Here is a 14,199-nt window from a genome sequence, read left to right on the forward strand (position 1 = left end):
AATCCAGAGAAAATTCTGCAGAAAACCACCCTCCTCTTAGTCCCAACTCCACTTTTCTCTCCATCTGTTAAGCTTAATGATCTCTTCTAGTTCAGCATGTTCTGTGATTCTGGTGTCCACCTGCTTGAGCACCCCATGGGACTGTTTATGGGAGGAATGAGCACCACAATTAGCCCTGAGCCCCAGGCGTGAACTTCCTGGGCAGAAAAAACTAAAAAACTCTTTACCATGAGGATGGGGAGGCCCTGGCACAGGTTCCCCAGAGCAGCTGTTGCTGCCCCAGCCCTGGCAGTGTCCAAGGCCAGGTTGGATGGGGCTTGAAGCAACCTGGATAGTGGAAGGTAGTGGCAGCAGCTCTCTGGCTACAGAGAGCAGCACAACTTTCCCAGGCATTGTGCTGGGAAAGGCTGTGAGAAGATCAGAGAAAAGAATGAGATATAATTCTTATCTTCACTTGCTGTCCCTGTTGTTGTGAACATGTGGAATGTGTTACGGAGATTTGTTTACCAAAGGGTGGTTTCTTGATTGACCAGTGGTGATGGTGTTTGAAGGAGCAGTTGGGTCCACCTGTATTGTAACTGTCTATAAAAGCAATGGGTTTCTTAATAAGTATAGTTTAATAAAGTGATTGATCAGCCTTCTGTGAATCATGGAGTCAATGTAATTATTACCAGGCTGGGGGCCTGCAAGGACAGAAAGTGTCCCTGCCCATGGCAGGGGGTGGAACAGGATGAGCTTTGAGGTCCCTTCAAACTGAAGCTATTCCATGATTTTATGATTCCATGATTCTGTGACCTAAGGATTGCATGGTGTGAGGGTCTCCTTGCATGCTTCAGCTCTAGCAGCAAAATCAGCCTCAAACAGCTGCACAACCACAAATATATCCAGGACACATGGCAGGGTGACCCCTGGGTGAGGATCTAAGCTGATGGTGCCATGGGTAGTGCAGCCCCTGCCTGCTCTGAGCCATTCCTCATCCTCTGCAGAAGGTGCTCAGTTCTCACCTCTTTGCTGGGGGTGTGAAGTTGCAGCTCCTCGCGCTCTTCTGAGCTGTCACACACAGGCGGGTGCAAGATCAAGAAAGACATGAGTAATTCTGGGCTCCTGCAGGCTCCCAGAATAGCAGTGAGGAGCCAGCTGAGGTACCCTGGAGCGGAGGGGGAGGGCGGGGCTGTGGGAGGCTGGAATGCGCCCTGGGTGCCTTAGCACACTGCACAAGACAGACAGCCTGTCTGCCGCAGGCTCCAGCATTGCCCGGGCTGGATGGCATTCACTGGATGACCCTGTGCCCTTCCACAAGAAATCTGAGGCTGTGGGACTGCTCCCAGTGCCACAGAGGCAGGCAGGGTTTGTATCCAAGAGGGACTGTGAAGGCTCAAGTGATTTTGGGATAATCCCAACACACCTCTTCCCCCTCCTGTCTCCTGTTCCTGCTGTTCCCTGGAGTGAGGGCAGCTCTGGGCACTAGGCTTTGTGCCAATCTCAGTCCTCAGGGTGAATCTATCCAGAAGCACTCAGGGTGGCTGGTACTCAGTGGCCAAGATGAGTCTGCCTTCTGGAGCTGGCCCTGGGCTGTGCAGGGTCTGGTGAGTCCAGGCTTTCACCAAAGCCAACCCCTTCACATGCCGGTGGCATTGTCCATCTAAATCTCCCAGCCATGGGCTCCCTCCTCTCCCAGCAGTGTCTCAGGGAAGGGGGCTCTGGTCCCGCTCTCTACCTCACTTCCCTCCTCTCAGGGTGCTATTTTAAGCTGGATGCTGTGAGCACTGGGGTGGGATGACAGATGGGATGCACAGGGCCCCATGGGCTGAGGAGCCAGGGGCTGCAGCTCCCCGAGTGAGGAGTGATGTGTTCCTTCCTCCCTCAGACACACCCACATCCCCCTGATTCCTCCCAGCCCCACCTGATCCTCCTCTCTCTGCTCACCATCCACCCTTTCCTCAAGGTCACCCCTTCCCAGGGCTGCCTCCTGCCCTGCTGGCCTGTGTCCTGCTGGTGTTTATGTTTGAAATCCCAAATCCAGTATGGAAACTCAGTGTGGTAAGCTGAGCATTGTTCCGTGGAGTGCACCAGAGATCCAGGCAGGAGGAACCCAAATACTCTTTGCTGATCCAACAGATCCTGTCCAGAGCTGATCAGAGCAATCAGTGGTGTGGGAAATGCCATCAAGGACATGGGAAATACCTTCACTAAGGTGAGGTCCATTTCCTTCAGCTGCAGGGGGGGACCAGGGGAAATGTTTCCTTGCAGGGGCAGGTCCTGCCCTGGGCTGGGGTCTGGCATGGTCATCTCTGGACAGGCATCTCCAGAGATGAGCAAGTTTTGGAGTCAAATTATTACTAAGGGAATATCTGCCAAGCTTCATGTCTCAGCTAAATGAGAGCTTAATGAAATAATTCTAAAATTCTTGCAGTGAAACATATTTTTTCCACCCTCGGCTCTGGAAATAGCTGATCCATTTTATCTGTAGCTCTCAGAAAGCTTTCCCTAAAACAGCCAATGTGTTAAATTTCAGCCCCTAAAGGTAATATTTTGATTGACTATAATGGGGCCAGAAATGGAATTTAATGAGCTTCCAATTGTCATAATGAATGGAAATTAAATAACTTAGAAAAAGCTTAAGACAAGTTACCTGAATGTAATCCCTGTCTTTCTCACAACTCCTCCTTCACGGCTTTTCTTGTTATTATTTTGCAAAACAGGATGTTCAGACACAGAAAGCTTGTAGGAGTTTTGACAGTGTGGAAAAGGAAATAAAGAACCTGCTGTCACTATTATAATTTCAGCTATTGCCATCCCAAAGGATTGTAACAGAGGCAAACACAGAAGATTCTTACAAAAATATTTATTTATTGTCATCTGAATTTAATTTTATGTCAAAAATATAGTTACTTAAATACAGAAAATATAATCTGAGTCTACAGGTAAAAAAACCCAAAAACATATTAAATAAAAATATTTTTTATCTCAGAGTTATTGCACCTGATCCCTCCCCTAGAAAAAATGAAATAGCTCAACATTAAGTTGGGTTTTGGAATGTTTTCAGTTTCTCAGCTAGCTCTAAATGACATTGAAGCACTTCCAGTCGACCCCAGCTGATCACGCTTGTCCATCGCGGCAGCTGGGGACATGGAGTAGCTGGGTCTGTGCAGGAGCTCAGTCCAGCTCCAGCTCATTCACGTACTGCTGGACCCAGTCCTCCTTGGGGTTGGCACAGACTTCCCGGCCCTTCCTGGTGATGAACCTGTGGGGTGCAAGGAGGTCAGTTTTTGGTGGGAGAGCACTGAATGGAGAATCACAGAATCATAGAATTATGGAATGGTTTGCTTTGGAGGGCACCTTAAAGCTTATTCAGTTCCACTCCCTGCCATGGGCATGGACATCTTCCACTAGACCAGGTTATTTCAAGCCCCATCCAACCTGGCCTTGGGTACTTCCAGGGCCAGGACAAGAGCCCTGCCCAAGTCCTGCCTCTCCCAAAGATGAGCAGCTCCATGCCTTGCCCATCCTATCCAGCAGCCACCAGTTTTATCTGCAAAGGGGTAGAGCAGGAGCAGCATATGGCTTTTGTGCTCCAAGCATCACCTTGTTCTTCTTGTCTATCCCAGCCTTCCTTCCTTGTCTTTGGAAAAGGGCCTTTCCCTCCCTGGCTCCTCAGCCCAAAACCACCCTGCCCCGGAGGAGGGACTCACACGACAGCAGGCTGGGAGCACTGGCTGTTGGTTTCGTAGTAATCCTTCACAAAGCTGCGGGGCAGCTGCCGTGAGACATAGGAGAAGCAGCAGGAGATTGGTGGGTCGGAGCCAACTGTGAAGGGCAAAGACAGTCATGAGCAGTGCAAAGGGATGGGGGACAAGGCAGGGAGCTGGGATTACCCATCCCTGGGTCTAGGAGCAGGGATTATGTGGAGGAGGAAGAGAAAAGATGGGGTCTTTTTTCTTCTTCCTTCAGTTATTTCCCTGCTGGGTTTACCCTGAGCTAGCATTGACACAGCCCATGCCACCAGGCAACATCTCCCAGCCCAAATCTGGTCAGCCCTAGCCCTACTCAGGGTGCCCACATTTGATCCCTGTAGCAGGGATGGGAGGCATGGTTGTGCTTTTACCCTAAAAAAGGTAGCAAACCTTTAGCTTTTATGCTAATGGTCTTTGAGCTCTTCTTGTCCCACAGCCCTGGAGCACCTGCCAGAAGATGGTGGGACAGAGGGAGAGACCCAGAGTGGAATTGCTGTCAGAAGGGGCTGTCCCAGCAGCGACATCTCTCCTGTCCCCACTTCGGGAAGGTGAGGAGACCCTGGACTTACGTGGAGCAGCAGAGGTCTGGTAGCAGAAGGCAGCGATGAGGATGGTGAGGGCAACCACAAACACCTTCATGTTGCTGGAGAAGTGGTGGCTGGAGCTGGAGCAGGCAAGGGTAGCTTGGAAGCGTCTTTGCTGTCTGATGCTGAGACCATCAGCAGCCTCTCAATTTATTGAGCGAGAGGTCTGTGCAGAGCTTGCGTAGGCATGGTGGAATTTCCACCAGAGTCCACTTGTGCTGCAGTCTCGTGATGGAACAGGGCAGCCCCAGCTCCGGAAGAGTGAAGCTCCCTGCTCGATTCAGTGCCTCCCCAGTGACACAGGATATGAAACAGTCACTGTGGCTATTTCTGCTTCTCTCATGCCTGTCCCTTAGTAAGAAGTTCCTCTGTGGAGGTTCCTGCATTTGCTAAGTCCCCTGTTACCCAACCTTCCTGGCAGCTTGGAGGGGAGAGTGTATCCATGAGAGAACTATGCTGGAGGGGCCAGAAGCATTAGTGGGATGAGGCTGGTTAGGGAAAAAGAGACAAGTCTCCTTTACCAAGGATTCTCCCATATTTGCAAAGCCCTTGGTGCCCCAGGAGCAGGAGATGGGAGCTGTCACCAGTGTCCTGCATGTGTTCCCCATGGCTGGAGGTGCCTCAGGGCATGTCCTGCAGCTGTGACAGCACTGCAGGCACTGGCATAGGTAGTGGTGGGCATGAAAGAGGAATCTGAGAAGCTGAAACACTCAAGTTTACTCCTTAATTTAAAGGAAAGGAGTGCTGAGATGGGCTACTTGTTATCGCCTGGAACTGCCTGATGCACCCCAGGTCCTATTAGGAGACATTAAATTGCAATTTAATCAAACTGTTGCTTTTTTAAAATAAAGAATATACAGTTACATTTCAAGAGCTACTGGTAGACTGGGCATGAGGATGCAGAGAGTTGAAAGAAATGTGGATATTTGTGGATAACCCTGAAGATGAGGCAGAAGGAGTTCCAGGAGCAGGGTGAGGAAGGAAACAGTGATTCTGAAAATGAAGAGCAGATTAACTGTGTGGTGAGGGCATGGACAGAAACTAGGATGTTGGGAAGAAAAGGGTATCCTGTCTTAGCTGATGAGAGAAAATGACCACAGACCACAGTCCAAGTGCCGAGTCCTGCACTTTGGCCACAATAACCCCCTGCAACGTTCTAGGCTGGGACAGTGTGGCTGGACAGTGCCCAGGAGGAAAGGGACCTGGGCGTGCTGGTTGACAGTCGGCTGAACATGAGCCAGCAGTGTGCCCAGGTGGCCAAGAAGGCCAGTGGCATCCTGGCTAGTATCAGGAATAGTGTGGCCAGCAGGAGCAGGGAGGTCATTCTTCGCCTGTACTCAGCACTGGTGAGGCCACACCTTGAGTATTGCGTCCAGATCTGGGCCCCTCAGTTTAGGAGGGACGTTGAGATGCTTGAGCGTGTCCAAAGGAGAGCAACGAGGCTGCTGAGGGGCTTGGAACACAAGCCGTATGAAGAGCGACTGAGGGAGCTGGGGTTGTTCAGCCTGGAGAAAAGGAGACTCAGAGGTGACCTTATCACGCTCTTCAGCTTCCTGAAGGGTGACTGTGGTGAGCTGGGGGTCGGTCTCTTTCTCCGGGCAACAACAGACAGAACAAGAGGACACAGTCTCAAGCTGCGCCACGGGAGATACAGGCTAGAATTAAGAAGGAAGTTTTTCACAGAAAGAGTGGTCAAATACTGGAATCATCTACCCAGGGAGGTGGTGGAGTCACCATCCCTTGATGTGTTTAAGAAAAGACTGGATGTGGCACTTGGTGCCATGATCTAGTTGAGATGTTAGAACATGGGCTGGACTCAATGATCTTGAAGGTCTCTTCAAACCTAGAAATTCTGTGATTCTGTGATTCTGTGACTGGAGAAGAAGTACAATGTGTAGGAGAGAGTAACAGCTCTGTGAAGGCTGGGCAAGGGCTGAGACAGGGATGGGTCACTGGAAAGAAGACACCACCCTCCACACAGAGAGCCATGGAGGTCTGACAGACTTCCTGAGGAGGAGAGGGAAGGCTGGGCAGGGAGGTGATGAGTGCTTAGAAGGATTTCCTGTTCTCTACAGGAACGCAGACATTCCTGGGGAATGTCTCCATTTTGTTATTTGGAGTGGTGATGTCTTGATAGATACTTCCTAAATAACAGTGGAAGGTTTATAATGTAAATGGAGCAACCCAACCTCACCCTGGCATCTCTGCACTCCCCCCAGCAGCACTGGGTACTGACTCATCCTATTTCTATTAAAGGTTTCCAGTTACTGCCCCAGGAACCTTCTGTAAATAACCTGGTGTTTTCCCAATATCCTTCAGCTCTCCACTAGTCGTGCGGAGTTAGCTCCATGCTCCAGGTGGGCAGGGAGGGTTCCAGAGGACAAGGGACAGGAGATGCCCCAGACTTGTCCCCACCCTCAGGAAGGCTCCTGCTGGGAGCTGTGGTGGTGTCTCTCAGTAAGGCTGGGGAGGGCAGATCTAACCCATGAAGCAAATATGGCTCTTGCCAAGCTGAGCATCCCCTTCCATAGCTGATCTGGCCCATTTCCATCTTTCCCTTTGCAAAGAGGCACCTTGCAGGCTCACTCATCAGTCTCTATCCCATTGCCTCACTCTGTCTGTCATCTTGCTTGTCTCCAAACATCCTGGGAAGATGAGGAGAGAGCCTGCCTCCACAAGCAGGGCGCCCGGCCAGGCAGGAGGTGGGAACCTGGCATTCCGAGGGACTCCAGCTGGGCCAGGAGGGAGTGAGCATCAGCTCTCTCGGATCCTGTCTGGCTGCTCAGGGAACATAACTCGTACATGGATGGAGGAGCATGGTTTGCCTCTGAGCTGTCCCCTCTGACTGTGCCTTCAAGCATCTGTGGGTTGCACCTGGAGATCTGGAACCTCCAGCCAAGTGCTCCCGTCCTGCTCCTGAGATGCGCAGTGCCAAAATGTGGAGAATGTTCTGCTAAAAGACGAGTTTTGTGAAAACAGAAGAATTAGTTTGGGATCTGATTTGATTATTCAAATGTTTTCAATGAGAGATTTTTCCTTTCAGGCAGCTGGACACCTCTGTGCCTTAATCCCTTTGTCAGCAAGCACATCCCAAATTATTTTAGACACTCAGGGGCTATTTTGAAATTAATCAAAGCAAAAATTTCCTAAGTCAGTTTAGGATCAGTTTAGTTTAGGTAGTGTGTCTTATAGGGGACTGGTAAGGGCTGAAACTTTTCTACTGCTGAGAGCCAAAAATAACCCCAAAGCCAAGTTACTTGGTTTCTAGGAATCTAATTCTTCCTTAGAAATCTGATAAAAGATCCTGCTCTGCCAGCTCATGGCCAGCTGGATAGAGGTGGGAGGTTACAGTTATGCCAGTGATGCCCTGGGATGCAACATCCTCTTAAAAAATGTTTTCTTACCCATTTCCACATTCCAATGATGATGAAAAGAGAAAGTCATCTCTTCCAGCTCTTCCTTCTTTTAGGAAGGGAGGTTGAGTGTGTCTCAGATGAGGAACTATCTTCCCTGGGAGTTGCCTTGAGACATGAAGATGGCCATGGAAGAGTGGGAAAAATGGGCTGGAGCATCTCTGGGGGGATTAATTTAATTACACAGCAAAGTGGTGGTGTAAGAAGGAAGTTTTCCCATGAAGTGGTTTCAGAATTCCTGACCTAGCAGGCAGTGCTTGGAGTCAGTGAGATCTGCCATCTGAAGGAGTCTGGTTGATGTTGCCCTGTTTTACATAGAGGGATATGATTGAGGTTTTCTACAAGTCCCCCGAAAAATCCCAGGAGAAAGTGCTAAGTAAAGCAAATGCCCAAAATAAGTTCTGTCAGAAAAAGGGAAATTCTCTGTCTTGAATGAAAGGAGAACCTGGAAAAAAACTGGTGAGACTGGGTGATGTAAGTTGCTATTTATAGCCGGATTTAATGCTGAGGAATTGGGAATCACTCAGAAAAGGATGTCATTAAAGATATCCTGAGTTCAGAAATTGCCCCTAAGCCAAACCCCTGCAGCAGCTCCATCCTGCCCTGCTCCAGCTCCAGCACTGATGACATTCCACCAGTGTCCAGAAATGTCACCCCCACCATTCTTGACATTGCTGGAGAAATGTTGGAATTTTTTAAATGATGTCACATCCTGGAACTGACTCCAGTAAGAAGCTGTGCCTGTGGGAGTGACTGGGGACCATCTGTCTCCAGTGTGGTGGGTCCAGGGGAGAGCACGGCCACCTTGGCTGGTCACCTCTGGCTGGTTCACAGAAAACACTTTGTTTCCCCACAGTCATGTCAGGACAGGAAGTTGGTCATAGCTGATAAGAAATGTGTATCTTGCTGAAGGTCCCATTCTTACTCCAGCAAAGGCATTTTACAAAATAAAATATTCTAGGGAATACTCTTCTTTCTAATGGCTGATGCCTCTGATTTTTCCTGGCCTTTCTTTTGAAGCAGAGCAAACCAAAGAGGATGAGCTGTACAGTATTTCAAAGAAAATTAAGGTGAAATAAAAAAGCATCTTTGCTCCACACCCCTCTCCATTCTTGGCATGAAAAGAAAAGAAAGAAACAGGGAAAACATGAGGTTTTGCAATTTTTGAGCCTTAGGGAGGTGACTGTGGGGCTGTGTCCCTGGTTCACCCTGACTGCTGGCTCCAGGGGCTGGGACATACCCAACCCACCCCCTTCAGCATCCCTCAACCCCCAAATGTCTGGAAGAACCAGAAAAAGTGTCTCTGCTGGGGCTGCATCCTCTGTCCACCTCACTCAGATCATTGTTGAGTCCCCCAGAAAACAGCAGGGAGGACCAGGCTGAAAATTCAGAGCTCTGCTGGGATGGAAACTAGAAGACAGTAGAGTTAGAATAGATATGAGGGAGGAATTCTTTGTGAGGGTGGGCAGGCCCTGGCACAGGATGCCCAGAGCAGCTGTGGCTGCCCCTGGATCCCTGCCAGTGCCCAAGGCCAGGCTGGACATTTGGAGCAGCCTGGGACAGTGGAAGGTCCATGGCGGGGGGGGGGGGGGTGGAACAAGGTGCTCTTTAAGGTCTGTCATGGTTTGACACTGGGACAATGCCAGTGCCCCCATGAGTATACTCTCTCCCTGGTTTCTGCTGTGAGATGTGACCAGGAATAAGCAAAGCAGGCTCCCACTTAGGGAAAAAAAAATATTAACTAAACTACAAGGGAAGGGAAAAAAAAAAAAAAGAAACACACAAGGAAAATGAAAACTTCACAAATACATCTCCTCCTCCTCCCCACCAAATTCCCAATACAATACATCCCCCCAATCATCGACTCTCGGTCCAGCACCACCCTTCAGAATACTCAATCCTCAGTTCATCAAGAGGAGAAGGAGTCCTTCTTGTGCCAATGGTGACCTCTTCCTTTCATGTCCAGTGCTCTCACCACTGAACACGGACCAGAGCTGCTTCTAGGGTCGACTTTTAAGGATGCTTCGTCCCACTCCAAAAAGGCACAGTCTCAATTTTGGGACATCTGTCCCCCCCATATTTTTCACCCCCTGGGGCCGAGGGGTACCCACACCGAACCCTCTTGGTCCTGAGGCATTGCCTCCCCCTAGAATGCAGTCTCTGTGTCACAAGGAAACATGGCTCTGTCCATGGCTACACACAAAGAGTCCAGCATAAGCCACTCCATCATCTCTTCCCACTAAGATTCTTCTCTATTCTTCCAACATCTCTCACTTGCCCAGACCTCTCTCACACTTGCCCATTTCCTTCTTCATCTTCCACTCTATCTCTCTTCTAGGAAAGGTTAATGTTCTGTAAAGTTTTCATTGTCCAAAAAGGGGTTAAAAGCTCCTACAAGCGGCTGGCTGCACCACCCCCTCCTTCTCCTTCCCAGCCGTGCTGCCGGCACAGGCCCATGTTTATCCAGTTTCAGGGTTACAGTCCCAGGCACTGGCGCTCTCTCTCTCTCTCTCTCTCTCTCTCTGTCTCCCGGGGGCCACCCAATGGCTCCCGGTGTCTCTCTCTCTCTCTTCCACCCTTCCACCCCTGGGGTCAGGCCTACCTCTCCCGGCCACATGGCTTTTCCCCTCCCGAACTCTTTCTCGCTGGAAACCCAACGAAGGCTCCCGGGGAGAGCCCTGCTTTTAACCCCGCGTTCTCAGAGGCGGATCCAATGTCCCAATGGTCAAAATCTGAGCACCAATTGGCCTGACCACAGTATCCCAGAAAACATATTTCCTGTCAAACCACCACAAGGTCCCTTCCAACTAAAACCACTCTTTTATTCTATGATTCTATGAATACCAAACCCACTTTTAATGAACCCAGTGGGCCTTGCCTGCTCATTATATTCAAGGAAAAATAAAAATAAACAAGACACAAATAGTTTTCATTTTCATTGGTGCTCCTGCTGTGCAGCATTCTAGGCATTTTTGGGTGAGATGGGTGAAGGTGGCCCCAGGGATGTCTGGCTGATCCCCACAGGTTAGAACCACAACCTCCCCTTAGAGCAGGGATAACCTTCAAACTTGTGTCAGGGCTATTGCCACAGCTGGAGGACATCCCTAATCATAGAATCATGGGATCATTTAGGCTGCAAAAGCCCTCTGAGATCATTGAGTCCAACCATCCTCCAAGCATTACCAGAGCCACCATTAATGCAGGTCCCCAAGTGCCACATCCACACATCTGTTAAACCCCTCCAGGGATGGGGACTGATGGCCCTCTGGACTCCCTTGCCCAGTGCTGGCCCCTCTCTGCAGGGTCCTGGCAGGTCTGTATCACTGTGGGGAGGTCAGAGCCCCCCAGGAGGTGTGAGCCCCAGTCCCACAGCGAGGTGTGAGGTCTGCAGCTGCCAGTGAACAGCCATGCTCATGCACTGCTGTTTACTGGCCTCATGATTTATTCAAAGCTATCAAACCACTTCCCATGTGTGGGGCTGTTTGATGGTAGGGGTGCTCAGCAGTGTTTCTCTGAAGTGCAGGTCCTATCCTCTGTAATATGGAGGGTTTTTCCACCCCAGCTGGATTTGTGCCCTTCAAAGGGGATATTGTCTGGCTGGCCCAGCTAGCATGGGATGTGCCTGGCACCCGCATCCCCTGGGAGAGAGGGGAGGGCTCAGGGAGCTTTGGCACTGCTCACTGATTGTGCTGCAGCTCCACAGCCTGTCCTGCATCCCTTCATAGCCCTGCAGCCTCCCCCTGTGGGCCCCTGCATCCTTCTACAACACCCACGGCCTCTCCTGCATCCCTCCACCACCTCCATGGCCACAGCATCCCCATCCCTCCATTGCCCCAGGGTTCCTGCATCCCATGGGGACCACGCAGGGATGCGCAGCCACACCTTGGGGCTTGGTGGGGTCAGTTTGTGAGTGGGAGTAGAGGGACCTGGGCTCAGTCAGGGATCGCCTGAGGGACAGTCCTTTGACACCCAGAGCACCTCACCTCTGCCCCAGGTGAAGCCACCAGCATCTCCCAAATGGATCATCCCACTCCCCAGAGCTTGCATCCACTTGTGGACCTACGGAAAGAGGAGAAAAGGCTACAGGAAGTAACAGGGATGGAATAATAATTCTTCCTGTGCTCCAAGGTCCTTCAGTGCCAGGGCTGGGATAGTGCAGCCCCCACAGGTGAGCTGTGCCCCAGGGGGAGGCTGACAAAGTCCCCCACCAGCCTGGAGAGAGCCCTCACCATCACCCATGGGCAAAGTACCACCATTCCCCTGCCCTGGGTTCTTGACTTTGTGACCTGTGTCTCTAGACAAGGACAGGATTTCAGAGCAGCTTGAAGGAGTTTGAAAGCTTCTGGGCTAATCTTTGTCACTGTTTATACCCCAGGGTGAAGACTCAGGAGCCCCATAACAGCCTTTTCTACATGTTTTACCTTTGAATAATTTTAAGTTTCTATTTCTACCCTGCGTGCACCAAAACAAACCTCATACCCCAGGTCGAGTGAGGCAAAAGTGGTAAAGAATGGCTTTTTTCCAGGAATAATAAAGGAAGCTTGGGAGGGGTCAGCTAATAAACACTTAAACTGCATGAACTGCAATAGCAGAGAGCTCTGTGATTTGCCAGAGAAGCGAAAACCAGTGGACAGAAGCAGAAAACCGAAACCAGAAAACAGAAGCTGGGCCCAGAGGTCTGCAAGGGCGACTGGCTTGGGATGGCCGCGCAGAGCTCCAGGGGAGGCAGCCGGTGACTCAAAGCAGGAGCCCTGTGGGCGGGGTGACGGTGACGGGCAGGAGCTGCCCCCCTGGTCCGGGACCCTTCCCGGCATTCCGGGGGAAGCGGCATCCCAGCTGACAAAGCAGCTCTGTGGGCACCCACTGGTGACATAACCACCTCCTCCTCCTCACATTCAGTTGTGCTTTTTTTCCTCACCGACCGTCTCAGAGCTTCCAGGTGAAAGACAGAGCTGCAGGTCCCATCGCAGCCACCACACTTCCCCACATCCCCCTGTGCCCCATGCACATAATCAGCCTCATGGTTTGTGCCTTGCAGGCAGCAGCTGGTGAGCAGAAGGTGCGAAGTTCCCATGAGCAAAGCTGTCACCTGCTGGTGACAGGGTGATGTCAGCCACAGGGTGCCTTTCTGCAGCCACAGCCTTTGTCACTGCTCCATTCGGTGCTGGCGTTTGTCACACTCGAATGTGACTTGCAAGAACAGAGGAACATAAAACTCCCACTGTTGGTTTCTGAATGAATTATTTCCATGGCAAAAAGCCATAATTTGGGTTTTTTCCATCAGCAATTCAGCCACAAGCTGGAGCCACTTCTTGTTCTGTGCTAAGCTGATCAGACTTACCAAGGGAACAAAGAGCTGATCCTGCCAGACTTGCTTCTGGCAAAATCCACCACCTTCCCTGATATCCTTGTCAGGACTTTTGGAGACTTTGCTCCCTCTAAAAGCACATCCTTGGCCTCTCTGGTGAGGTCTCTGCCAAGAAGAGGATGTGCCACAACCGGCAGCACTAGGGATGTAATGCAGGACCAGACCATGAGGGAAAGGAGGGATGCAAAACAAACCCTCCCCATGGAATAAGCATGGGAAGGAGCAGACCAGTCTAAGGAACCTCCAAGCTTCTCCTTTCAGTCCCTGCCAGGGACAAGCCAGCTGGTGAAGGACAGTGCCTCTATTGCTCTCATGTGCAGCTCCAGGGTAGCCAAGCAGAGGGTTTAGAGTTCTGGGAGAGAAAATCCAGGCTCAGGAACACAACCAGAGGCCTGAGTAGCCTCTCTGCAGTGCAGGGGTCTTTAACTGCATGCCCAGAATGTGACAGGGGATCAGAAAGCCCAGGTCAGCCCTCTTCCTGCTCCCCAAGGAGCTGCCCTGAGTTGTTGGCCTGCTGAGACTTGGTCTCTCCCACGTCAGGCTGGTTGTCCCCCACTTTCATCTCACCTCTTTAGCCAGGAAATCCATCTTCTACCCAATGCATCTCTTGGACGCAGTGGCTGAGGCTGGCAAAATGTCTCAGGAGTGACAAACCCCTTCTGCTAGTGAACTCCCTGCTCCCAGGTGAAATCTTGCCCTTTGGGATGCCTGTGACTGCTAAGGGCAAAGTGATAAAGGGTGGATTAGTGAAACAGCAGTGAGAGAGGCTGAGAATGGGGTCAACACTGTACTTGGAGGGTTGTGATCTATTGCACAAAGTCCAGCTAGAGGCCAGTCAGCAGCAGGGAAAGCCAGGGATCAATACTGGGTAGTCCTTAATATGTTTATGTCCTGGCTGATGGGACAAAGGTAACCCTCAGCAAGATGGCAGGTGACACAAGGTTGCGAGGGTAGCTTGTCACTTGAGAGGGACATGCTGCCATCATAGAATCATGGAATGTATTGGGATCAAAGAGACCTTAAAACCCATGCAGGTCTGTCCCTTCTGCCATGGGCAGGGACACTTTCCACTATCCCAGGCTGCTCCAAGGCCTGTCCAA

General features: G+C 50.8%; 1 protein-coding gene across 1 annotated transcript; it reads right to left on the bottom strand.

Moving 5' to 3' along the window:
- Window positions 1–2,836: 2,836 nt before the first annotated feature.
- Window positions 2,837–4,399, bottom strand: LOC118694171 (C-C motif chemokine 4 homolog). Its single transcript, XM_036395150.2, has 3 exons — window positions 4,304–4,399; window positions 3,693–3,807; window positions 2,837–3,244 (listed from the first exon to the last, which is right to left on the bottom strand). The coding sequence occupies exons 1-3, from the start codon at window positions 4,371–4,373 to the stop codon at window positions 3,157–3,159; spliced, it is 273 nt and encodes a 90-aa protein (XP_036251043.1). The 5' UTR covers window positions 4,374–4,399; the 3' UTR covers window positions 2,837–3,156.
- Between the last annotated feature and the right edge of the window lie 9,800 nt (window positions 4,400–14,199).

This window comes from Molothrus ater, chromosome 21 (assembly GCF_012460135.2).
Source record: "Molothrus ater isolate BHLD 08-10-18 breed brown headed cowbird chromosome 21, BPBGC_Mater_1.1, whole genome shotgun sequence".
NCBI lineage: Eukaryota > Metazoa > Chordata > Aves > Passeriformes > Icteridae > Molothrus > Molothrus ater.